Source organism: Lampris incognitus, chromosome 12 (genome assembly GCF_029633865.1).
Source record: "Lampris incognitus isolate fLamInc1 chromosome 12, fLamInc1.hap2, whole genome shotgun sequence".
Classification (NCBI taxonomy): Eukaryota; Metazoa; Chordata; class Actinopteri; order Lampriformes; family Lampridae; genus Lampris; species Lampris incognitus.
In genome coordinates, this window is record NC_079222.1 from 11713838 (window position 1) to 11726389 (window position 12552).

Here is a 12552-nt window from a genome sequence, read left to right on the forward strand (position 1 = left end):
TAACGGTTAACACAACTCTTGAAAATCAGTCCTTTGTACTTCTTGAACTGCGTAATATTTGTACTTTGAGTTCCATGCTCAAACTTACAGAATTTTGGAGAAAGAAGGGGCGTCAATGGAGGAGGAAGTGAAAAAGAGAAATATGAGCTTGACTCTTTTGACTCCAAGATGGAGGCGACGTTATCTTGAGAAGAAAGGTTTCTATATAACATCCATTTCTATATAACAATATACTGTTATATAGAAATGAGTAGTTTCTAAGATATTTTGTTGCACATCTTGTCATGTGCATTTTTTGTAGACAAATTCTGTATCAATGCTGTCTCCTTTCTTTTTTTCTGTTGAACTCCCATCTGCCTAATCCCTCTCCTCCCTCTTAGCGCTCAGCTCTTTTAAATCTCTCTCTGGAAATACATACATAAACACACTCTGATACACACACACACACGGTATAGACACTTGTCATTGTTGAGATAGCCCCACAGAAAAAAACTGTGGTGTCTGGTTCCCACATGCGTTCGTTGATGGGGATATTCAACTCATTTAAATGTGGTGGAACTTTTGTGCAGCGACCTAATGATTTTTGTGGTCTTTCTTCAGTGTGACAGCCTCCTGATCAGAGGAGCAAACATCGTGAATGATGACCAGTCCTTCTTTGCTAACATCTATATAGAGGGTGGCGTCATCAAGTGAGTTTGTTGGCTTGTTTTAAAGAAGTTTATTATTCATGTGGATATTAAGTATAAATATATTTTTGTTATGATTATGTTATGGGTTTATTACATCTACAGAGTTATAGTATAATCTGTCCAGGGGTCGGCAACCTATGGCACATGTGCCCATGGTGGCACGTGAGGCCATTTACATGGGCATGTGGAGCAATTGAGTTTAAAAAAAAAATTACATATTTTTTTGATAAAAATGTTTTATATAAAATATAGCCTAGTTGTGCGTTAAACAAACAATTCGATTTAAAATAATGCTGAAATAATTAATTAGACTCAAAACACGCCATTATTTTGCAATGTTACAATTTCATTTAGCGGACGCTTTTATCCAAAGTGATGTACATCTGAGAGTTAATACAATACAAGCAAGGATCTAGTCAGGAGGCAACAGTGCAAATAAGTGCCAGAAAACTAGGTTCAAGTCTGATAGGACATAAGTGTCAACAGGCAGTGCACAAAGGCAATGCATAGGGTGCATAGAAGCAATTTTTTTAAAATATGTATATTAATACCATCAGGTGTGGAGGTGTTCGAGAAAGAGCTGAGTCTTTAGCTTCTTAAAGATGGAGAAGGACTCAGTGGATTGAATGGAGTTTAGTAACTCGTTCCGCCACTGGGGAACTACAGAAGAGAAGAGTCTGGCTAGTGACTTAGGGCCACGTTGTGGCGGAAGTGCCAGGTGCCTTTCATTGGCAGAGCGTAGTGAGCGGGACTGAGTGTAGACCTGAATGAGGGAGTTCAGGTAGGCGGGAGCCGTTTTAGTTGCTGTTTTGTCAGCAACTGGGAGCCAATGGAGGGATGCTGTTTTGGGTTGGTTGAAGACCAGATGTGCCACTGCATTCTGGATCATTTGCAGAGGTTTGAAAGGGGATGCAGGGAGACCCGCCAGTAAGGAGTTGCAGTAGTCAATGCGTGATATTACAAGAGACTGTACCAGGAGTTGTGCTGCATGCTCAGACAGGTAGGGTCTAATTTTCTTGATGTTGTACAGGGCAAATCAGCACGACCGAGCAGTCGAGGCCACGTGAACCTTAAAGGTTAGTTGGTCATCAATCATGACAGCAAGAGAGCGCACACAAGTGACGTGATCTGTCAGGCCCCTCCGCCCCCTCCCTCTGATCTGCCAATGAGCGCAGCTTTACAGCCGTAGTGAAAACGCAGGATAGCCAGCTAGCTTTTTACGCATTATGTCAAGAACAACTAACAGGCGTCCAGGTAGCATGGCGGTCTATTCCGTTGCCTACCAACACGGGGATCGCCGTTCGGAATCCCTGTGTTATCTCTGGCTTAGTCGGACGTCTCTACAGACAAAATTGGCCGTGTCTGTGGGTCGGAAGCCGGATGTGGATATTTGTCCTGGTCGCCGCACTAGCGCCTCCTCTGGTCGGTCGGGCGCCTGTTCGGGGAGGGGGGGGGAACTGGGGGGAATAGTGTGATCCTCCCATGCGGTACGTCCCCCTGGTGAAACTCCTCACTGTCAGGTGAAAAGAAGCAGCTGGCAACTCCACGTGTATCAGAGGAGGCATGTGGTAGTCTGCAGCCCTCCCCGGATCGGCAGAGGGGGTGGAGCAGTGACGGGGATGGCTCAGAAGAGTGGGGTAATTGGCCGGATAAAATTGGGAAGAAAAATGGGGTGGGGGGGGGCAGAGAACAACTGACAATGGCAGAAGAGAAAAAAAAAGGAGGTCTAATATTTGCCTCTCTCAGCTGTCTTGGGCAAACGAATTCGAATTTATTTCACAAATGGACCGAGCCGTGTGCACTCTGCTGCGAAAATGTTGTGTGTAGAACTTCAAGTGTAAAATGTCATTTTGAAACAAGGCAGGATAAAAACTTCAAAGATAAGTCTGCTAATCGAGAGGTTGCCGACCTCTGATTTAGTCTATAATCTTACCCCCCCTCTCTGTCTCTCACATTTTCTAGGCAAATTGGGGAAAACTTTGTTGTGCCTGGTGGGGTGAAAACCATTGATGCCAATGGGCGGATGTTGTTTCCAGGGGGCATCGATGTGCACACACGTTTCCAGATGCCTGATCAAGGCATGACAGCAGCTGATGACTTTTACCAGGGCACCTGTGCTGCCTTGGCAGGGGGCACCACCATGATCAGTAAGCTACATGTCACTGAAAAGGGCAGTGGGGTGGTGTAATAAGTTCACCACCCAGAAAGTTAACCCTAAAAGAAAGACCTACATCGGCTTGTTCTTTCAATGGGATAATACAATACACGTTAGTGTTGAAAGGTGCTGACTTTTGTGCAGACTGAGCTTTTATTGTCCTTCATAATGTTTGCCTTTAGATAGATTGCTAGCTGTCCTCTATATATCTAGCTAGCTAACTCGCTTACCACTATGTCATCACACATACTCCCCTTCACAACAGACACAACAGTAAGACTCAGTCAGGTGTTGCTCTTACTTAAGGCAGAATGCTGACTTGTGCCGACTACACTGTGGCATCCACAGTGTTGGGTCATTCAAAATAGCAACTTGATAATGATGATGTGTGTGTATGCGTGTGTGTGTGTGTGTGTGTGTGTGTGTGTGTGTGTGTGTGTGTGTGTGTGTGTGTGTTTTATGTGCCAATGCTGTATCCAGTGAACCATGTGGTACCTGGGCCCGGTACCAGTCTGATCGCTGCCTTTAATGAATGGTATGAGTGTGCCAACGCCAAAAGCTGCTGTGACTTCTCCCTGCATGTGGATATTATCCAGTGGCACAAGGGAGTCCAGGAGGAGATGGAAACCCTTGTTAAGTACCACGGTATGGCCACACCCAGCACCATCTATCAAAGAGAAATTGGATTTTTATCAGGTTGATCATATTTCACACACTTAGACTTGGAGACATTACTTACAACACAAGAAATTTACCCCCAGAATTACTAAGACAAACAGATAGTGCTCTCTAAAAATTATCGGTGTAACTATTGCAAGTTTTGTTAGCAATTTTACTATCGCCTGCATTTAAATGAGCTCCACCACAATTAGCCAATAAATATACCAGCGGCGCTATTTAAACCGAGGGATTGTGCCTGAACTCTGTCTGGAAAAATGACATCCCTGTGAAAAGACCACGAGGCCACAAGATGTGGGGCCTCCAGTGCATGGCTACTTGGGTGTGTGGTTCCAATTCATGTTTTATTTCTTCCAGAAGAGAAAGAATTGCAGGTCTTGGCAACCTATAACTGCTCCTCACCCCATCTTCAGACATCCCAAGTAGGGTTCCGTCCAAAATAAAACATACTCCTGCTGGGTGTTAGACACTGTACATAATTCAGGGTGAAATTAACAGGTTTTCCTTAAATAGCCAGACAGAGGTTACAGCCATGATTCTTTAAATAATCCCCTCTGTCAATTTTGTGCATTTTAGAACTCCTAAAAATACAAATTAATCGGGTCAATAACTTGAGATATTTGCAGCCCTGTATCCGCCACGGTTTATATACGCAAAACCTTAATGCGCTGTCTTCGTAAAAAAAAAATTTGTGGTTTACACACACACACACACACACACACACACAATGGTGTTAGTGCCACCACAAACCTTTAATAAATCTGTGCAAATGTGCAACAGAAGAACATTTAGTTACAACAGCAGAATGAAAGAAAAATAAACAGATCCTGTCTCTGTTTTGATCAGGTAGTGTAAGAAATAGAAATTAATAGACAGAGACAGAAAAAGAAACAGAGGGCAGCAGTTAGAGTCCTCCTATCTGAACCATTTGGGTGCCGTCAGTCATCCCATCTTGTTGGTACCTGAGGGGGAAAAAAATACAGATATCACCCATTCTAAAGAAACAGTAAGTACCAGGCATAGCCATACATATTTGACATCATATTTTCCTTAAACCATTATTTGGCTACACATAATTCACCATCTAATAATGTAGATATTTAGAGCAGTTGATTTGTTTTCTCAGGGGTAACCATGTTCCCATTATTACTAATTTTCTCAGATTATTTTAAACCACTATCATCAGGAATCCATCACCGGTCTCTTTTTGTGTTCTTTTTAACTTTGGGTCTTTTTTCAGTCAATTAAAAAAAAAATCCTTATTTTTGGGCATGCTTTGACCATGATGTCTTCTGTTCCTCAGGTGTCAACTCTTTCCTGGTCTATCTGGCCTACAAGGATGTTTTCCAGCTTACTGACTATCAGGTAGGACTTCTGTAATGGCGTCATACAACTGAATTTTTATGCTGATACAAACTGATAAAGGAACAGGAAGGAAGACTTGCAAGTTGGATGCTCCCTAAGATGATAAATCAAATCAGTTATTTGCTGATTTTATAATATCTAAACAATAAACATAATAATTATATAAAATATAATTATATAAAATATAATTTATAATTATAGAGGTTATTATATCTACTACTACTTTCAGCTGCTCCCGTTAGGGGTAGCCACAGCGGATCATCCGTTTCCATTTCTTCTTGTAATTATGTATTATATAATATATATAATTATTATATATAGAATTATAATATAATTTATAATTTGTAATTATATAATGATAAATATAATAAATGTAATAATAATAAATATAAATGTCTTGTTTTTTGTAATCTTGGCATGATGTCAGTCATACTTGTCTGTCTCTGCTGGAAACAGACAAACATTTAAAGCATTGATAATTCTACTGCCTAGAGGCAGATAGAGACTGGTGCAATATAAGTATACTGATTCAAAACTGCGTCAACCAAGATGTATATTTTATGACATCTCAGACTTAACATCCATGTTATGTCTGAGATTTCTTTAGTGCTAATTTCCTTGCTAATGCTAATGTCCTTGACATTAGCGCTAGCACAGTGTGTTAGTCAGTTTCTTTTGGCCAGCTCTGGGCGAAAAGGGGGGTTAAGGAAGGCCGTTGATAGTAATTGCCTTTGCATTTCACTTGAAAGTAAGCACAGTCATAATGATTTGCCAACTCTTAAACTATGAAAATCTATTGACTGGTAATATGTAAATATCTATCCTCTGCTCTTGCAGTTTGCCTTATGTCCAATATGGTTCAACAGCCCATAATTAGATAAACTGTTCAAATACTGGTAAAAGCAAGGATACAGTGGTACTGATACTGGAATGCATGTGGCTTTTAATATACAAAAATTAGGTATCGCCTCTGATAAAATAGTAAAATCAGATTAGAAGTATTATGTGTATTAAAGCCAGAAACTAAAGACAACTTGATTTGGTAACACTTTATTTTAGGGGGTCTAATAAGATGGTAATTATCACGTAATTTCTTAGAAATAAGGTTGAAATTGCCTTGTAATAAGGTGGTAGTTTTTACAGGTACTTTTACAGCTAACCCTAACCCAAATTACAAGGTGATTTCAACCTTATTTCTAAGAAATTACGTGATAATTACCACCTTATTACTAAGAAATTACTGGGTAATTTCCGACCCCCTAAAATAAAGTGTAACCCTTGATTTCCCATCTAGTTTGAATAAAGGTTAATTTTAACATTTTATCATTTTGGATCAGATACATGCATACATACTATTGGCCCATACATAATATTTAGTTGTCAGACTTGGTCTCAGCAGTAAATAAAAGTTGCATCCATGGATAATAACCATGTCATTCTCCTTGCTGCAGGTGTATGAGGCATTCAGTGTGATCCGTGATCTTGGAGCCATTGCCCAGGTTCATGCTGAGAACGGGGACATAATCGCTCTGGTATGACTACCTCTTTACATAATAAACAGCATTGGGGAGGTATCACGCTGGGAGCAGGAGCTGAGGACCCAAATGCAGACAGCGGAGACAGGCTGGGTTAGAGCAATGCTTTAATGAAGGAAATAAACTTAGAAAAACTGGAGCAGCAGGTACAGACAGCAAGGAAGGCTCATGGGCAAGGCATTAAGCACCCGGCTAACAAAAGCTAACATAGGTTAACATTTCACAAACCAACAATGAGACAGGGCAACCAGGGGAATGTAACAGTGGGAATGGGGAACAGGTGAGCAAAGCAGGGGCAGGAACTGAAAGGGCAAGCCAATCGGGGAATTTGGAACAGGTGAGCAAAGGAGGGGCAGGAACAGAAATGGCAAGACCAGTGAGCCGTCAAAATAAAACAGGAAACCCAAACACAACCATGACAGAAGGATTGTATTGAAACTTGCTGGCGATGAATACACACATCACGTTGTGTGTAATCACATGGCTCACCGCCCTCCTTTAAAAAAGACTTCAAATTGAAAACACTTTCCTTACATTCAAACAATCCAACACATCATTTATTGACAGTGTGTCCAATACAAAGGGACTCTGTTACTGTTATGCTGTTGCAGCAACACACAAGTTATGACATTCAGTATTGATCAGCGGTACATGTTCAATACTGGGCTCTTAATAGCCTACAGATGCAAATGAATACACATCAAGGTCATGGCCATGGCACGTTTTCACTGCCAAGACTGGTCGTGATATGAGATATTGGTTAACCCTACGTATAACCTGACAAAATGTGTGTTTGTGTATTCAGGAGCAACGCATGATGTTGGAAAAGGGTATCACTGGGCCTGAGGGACATGTTTTAAGTCATCCTGAAGAGGTAAGACGGGCATTTCCCTCCAATAATAGTATTCATACACTAGTGTTTTCAGTTTCTTTTACTTTCCTCAGACATTTTAACGGATAATGGAAAGAGTTTGGAGAGTTTTTTTTCCCCTCATAATTTTTCACTTCTGCTACAAGTAATACTTTTATTACTACCCATATGTCTACTATTACCACCACCACCATTATGACTACCAGTACTAGTGCTATTGCTGAAACAACTGCTTCTACTGTCTTTATGCATACTCAATACTCCAGGTAAGAAAATCACAGAAAGTTGAATCAGTTCATCTGGACACAACATTTATTGAGAGAAAAACGTTTCATGACGGTGGTATAAACGACCGAACCAACCGAAAACAACCGATTGTTGCAATGATAAATTGCACTTTGTATAATAATTTAACCTAGTTTTACAGTAACTGCTTTGTTTTGATCACCATTGGAATCCTTCAGAAAGTAAGTTTTAATCTTGGCAAAATCCTCACTGACGACGTGAGAATAGGAAAAAGCTCCTTTTTCAAATAGGACTGACTGTTTGATGGTACAGTAGGAAGAGGAGTGGAAGGATGGACACCAACAATGGTGAGAGGAAGAGAGAAGTAGGGTTTCCCCTGTGTGTGTGGAAAGAGTCAGAGGCTCAAGCTACTGCTAGTCCTGTCTTTCAAATGTCCCATCATAGTCGCCCAATCAAAACTTCTCCCTTCCCCCAGTTGGAGGCAGAGGCTGTCAACCGCTGCGTGATCATGGCCAATCGGACCCATTGCCCTCTGTATGTCACCAAGGTGATGAGCAAGAGTGCCGCCAACGTCATCACCAAGGCCTTGAAGAAGGGTGAGAAGCTGCTAAAAGAAAGAAAAAACAAAACATCCACCCTAAAAACAGAATGTTCCCATGACCTTGTACAATTCAACGTACATTTCTTGCACATTGTCGTCAAAGTTTGAACAACGCTCTTCCAAAGCTAGAAACAGGAGAATCGAGACTTCATTATTAGTTTTTATCATGTGAGGAATCTGAATCCTGAATCTGCATCATGACAATGACATACCGTAGAGACCACATTTGTGGACTCCTGTAATGTATGTTGAGGTATTTGGGCATAAATGACCTTTCCTTTGTTCAAGAGCTCACAATTTTCAACTTGGAACGTGTACCATATTTTTACCTAAAATGACCTTAGATGCTCTAAGTTAAGTTTATTCAAAGACCACTTTTAACAAGCAGGGAAGTAGATAACTGCCTCTTGGGAAATAAGGTGGAACGAAAGAGATGTAAATCACAAAATCTTGGAAACACTGAAAAATTAGTAGTTTACAAAGTATAATCTTGTCCACAAATTGATTCGCCCGTTTATTGCCCACAATAGAGGCTTAATTCTTTCTCCTTGGATGATATGCATGTTCAAAAGTGTGTAGTGTTAATTTAATTTAATTTGACTTTCAGGCACTTTGGTCTATGGGGAGGCGATCACTGCTAGTCTGGGAACAGATGGCTGCAACTACTGGAACAAGAACTGGGCCAAGGCGGCTTCCTATGTCATGTCTCCCCCCCTGAGCCCCGACCCAACCACGCCTGACTTTCTTAACACTCTGGTCTCCAGGTAAGACATGGACAACACTCAGATATAATCATAGCGTAATAAGATCCATTTGTTTTACTCCTCATTACCTAGCAGTTCATTATGCAGTTTTTTCAGTCGTCTCTAAAGTGCGACCTTCTCTCTCAGGTGTTTATCCTTGTACTCTGTTCAGGTCAAACTGACCCATTCTGAGTAAATCAACCTGGGACCTGGGATATAGTGAGACCCGTTAAAGTGGCACCAGGTCACATTTTGGATGCCAGCAATGTGTCTTACATCAACTCTTACAAAGACAACTAAGGGGCTTCTTTCCCCCTCATAGCGTAGCACATTTATTTACAAGCCGTAGCTCAAAAGACTATCATGGAAGAAGATGAGCTATTGTCACATATGAGGTAAAGTTTCTTTATGTATGCCTTAAAGCAATCCCTGTATTTCCTGGGAGATCTCTTGCCTGGTGGTGAACAAAATGCAAAGTGAAACAAGGCTTATCGGGAAATGACCTGAACGGGATTGTGTCATTCTCCCATATGACGTGGCAAGAAATACATTTAATGTGGTAAAGCCATAAAGGTACCTAGTGCTGCTTTGATGTTAATAATAACTGAGATGATGGCCGCCATCACAGGCTGCCAGGCCCTATGATGGCCTGGCGGCCTGTCCAGGGTGTCTCCCCGCCTGCCGTCCATTGACTGCTGGGATAGGCTCCAGCATCCCCACAACCCTGAGAGCAGGATCAGCAGTTTGGATAATAGATGGATGGAGATGAAGATAGGCTATATTACATATTCTAAAATTCTACAATTGCAGTGCTGTAAAATCCAGAGGTGACCTGGGGCAATGTGACTGGTGAACACTACATCCATTGGTAATTAGTGAACAGAACATGAGGGTAAAATAAACATAACATGGGGGTTTATAAAGGTATGTATTTTATGAGGCAGCTTTGTATCCTAACCCTTTTTTCCTGCATTTCCTCGGAAGTGGTTACCTGCAGGTCACTGGCAGTGCCCATTGCCCCTTCGACACCCCCCAGCGGGCTGTGGGCAAGGATGACTTTACAAAGATCCCTGAGGGGGTCAATGGCACTGAGGAGAGGATGTCAATTATATGGAATAACTGCGTGGTACGTTACTTTTATATGTTCATTGCACAGAGCATGAAGAATTTACATCGAGGGCTGTATGGTTGATGAGCAAGGTCATATTAGAAGTTAGTCTTGTAGTTAAGAAGTCCAGATGTCTGTAAGGTGTCTATAAGGTGGCGAGTTCAATACCTTTGTTACCATGAAGGTATTTGTATGTAATATTTTTCTATTTGCGGTATTCTGTAACATCACTTCCAGTGTAGGCACTTCTAGTTAGCATCTTCCTGGTTCAGCAGAGAATGAAACAGACATATGCATGCTCTAAAAATAATCCACTCGTGTCCACTGTCAAGCATCATAGATGCAATGCTGGGAGTAGATTTATGTTACATTAGACAAGTTAAAAAATTTGTATTAGTAAGGATTTAGTTGACAATTATGTTTGAGTCATTTTGAAAAGTTTGTGTGTATCAGTGTTTATTTATATTGTGGCGAGCAAGCATGGAAGGATGAGACACAGAGATTTTTTAATCACAACTCCCGTGCTCCAGGCATGCTCCTTTGTTTTGCCCCTCCCCAATAGTTGCTGACCAATGGCTCCCCCTAACGAGGTCACTATTGAACACCATCCTTCTTCCTCGCCAAGCTGACTGGAGCTGCCCACAGACTGTCAGAGGGCTTAATCACCCTGGCATTAGCAATCTCTTGGATTTTGTCCCCCACCACCTGTCGCTTAGTGAGGGCCGATAGGGCCGCAGATGGATGAGCTGGGCAGGGCCGGTCTCGATGGTATGCTGAACCAGCCCAGTCTGCCTGCAGTCTTTGTCTCTAGCAGCGAAGATGTCCGTGTTGTCATCAAGCAGGTGTTTTAACTGGTGGCGCTGCTGTGGGTCAAGGACGTTACTTCTACACCGCCACAAATCGTGTATGGCCTCATTCTTCTCAGCGGAGCGTAGGACAGCAGGCTCAGCAGTCAAGACTGAGGCAGGTTGGGGCGGGTGCAGGGCCACTGGTGGTGGGTGTGCTGGCACGTGGCTTGGACGGTGGTCTGGGCTGCTGGGGCGAAGAAACACATGGGCTCTGTGCCTATTGGGCGGCGGCTGCTTGGCGACTGGCTTGTTGGTCTTTGGGTCTGTCCCTCTCTTGACTGGACTGGAGCGCCACAGTCTTCATGCCGAGGGTGATGGTTGCCCCTGACACATTGACACAGGCTCCCCAGCAGGTCCAGGCCGATGATGCACGGGTCCTGGATGTTGGCGAGCTAAATTCGTATGCCAGCTCCTGGTCTCCAGCCTTGACTCGCAGTGACTTCTTCCCTCTCATCCCAGACTTTTCCCCTGTCATCGTCATCAGCTGGGTGTTGTTCGGAGACCATACCACTGAGAGTGGTCCGGTGGTGCCCGGGAGGATGCCAGGTTGCCCCAGGGAAATGGTAGACCCCGTGTCTACCAGAGCCCTGCAGGATTGACCGTCAAGTTGACAGTCCAAATATAGTCCTTTGCTGTGACCTAGGTGGCACTCCAGCGTGCATCGGCTTTTAAGGGGGGCTGGAGACTGGAGTGGTGGCCCCTTTACTAGACCACTCCGCCATTGTTTTCCTGTCAGCTGGGTGGCTCTGACCATCGGTGCTGGTGCTGGGCAGTCATGGATTATGTGACCAGGCTCGTCACATCTGTAGCAACTGTCAGTGGGCCGGGCTTGTCATCGCCTGGATGTTGAGGGCCATTGACGAGACTGCTGTGGTGGAAGCCAGACTTGGCTTTCACCACAAGCTGGACCTCATCTGCTTCCTTCTCCTTCTCCTCATAATCAGCCCCCTTGATGTGCGACCGGGGTCTTCTGCTGGGGAGGTCGCGTGTAGAGTACTACCTCGGCCTGTTCAGCTTCACAGACAGCGTTGCTGAGTGACCGGGGCATAGCAAGGTGAACATGTTGGTGCAAACGTTCTGGCGTGAGCCCCCACAGAAAAGCGTGCAGGGCCAATTCCTCTTGGGTGACTGCGTCGAGCTGGGGGTAACCGTGTTGGGCATGTAGCTGCATGTGTACCTGCACGTGTACCTGCAAAGGCACCCAGGCTCTCCCCCTCTTGGTGGCGGCGGCTGGCTAGCTGCTCCCTGCTCTTGTCAGCAAAGGGTCGTCACCCGAATTGCCTCTCCAGCACCATGGTCAGGGCTTGGAGGTACCGCTGCTCTGCTGGGGCTAGGTCGAGGAGCACCTGCAAGGCCTTTCCCTGCAATGCCAGAGCCAGATGGATGGCAGCCTCCTCATTGCTCCATCTGCTTTTCCATGCCGCTAATTGCACTTGCGAAAGATATGGCTCTAGCGATGTCGTTCCATTGTACTTTGGCAGCTTGGCCGGTGTTCTATGCGCTGTATCTGCTGCTCACTAGGGAGCGATCGGTGGTGGTGGGCAGCATGCGCTCCCCGGTGTTGGTCCTCCTGGCTTCTACAGGGTGACTGATTACATCGGGTTGCGTGCGCCCCCTGCGCTGGCCTTCCTGGCCTCTAGGGGATGATTGGTAGCGGCGGGCAGCACGTGCACTGGTCCTGCTGACCTCTAGGGGCAATCAATGGCGGCGGGT

At 44.0% G+C, this 12552-nt stretch overlaps 1 protein-coding gene across 1 annotated transcript in view; it reads left to right on the forward strand.

The window, feature by feature from the left end:
* The window catches only part of LOC130121545 (dihydropyrimidinase-related protein 2-like), a 44831-nt gene that overhangs the window by 18720 nt on the left and 13559 nt on the right, over nucleotides 1–12552 (forward strand). Inside the window, exons 2-10 of the mRNA XM_056290383.1 lie at nucleotides 601–689; nucleotides 2652–2836; nucleotides 3325–3489; nucleotides 4826–4887; nucleotides 6339–6419; nucleotides 7228–7296; nucleotides 8015–8135; nucleotides 8748–8904; nucleotides 9868–10009. Coding sequence (XP_056146358.1) covers nucleotides 601–689; nucleotides 2652–2836; nucleotides 3325–3489; nucleotides 4826–4887; nucleotides 6339–6419; nucleotides 7228–7296; nucleotides 8015–8135; nucleotides 8748–8904; nucleotides 9868–10009 — 1071 coding nt within the window. The remainder of the gene's footprint in view (nucleotides 1–600; nucleotides 690–2651; nucleotides 2837–3324; nucleotides 3490–4825; nucleotides 4888–6338; nucleotides 6420–7227; nucleotides 7297–8014; nucleotides 8136–8747; nucleotides 8905–9867; nucleotides 10010–12552) is intronic.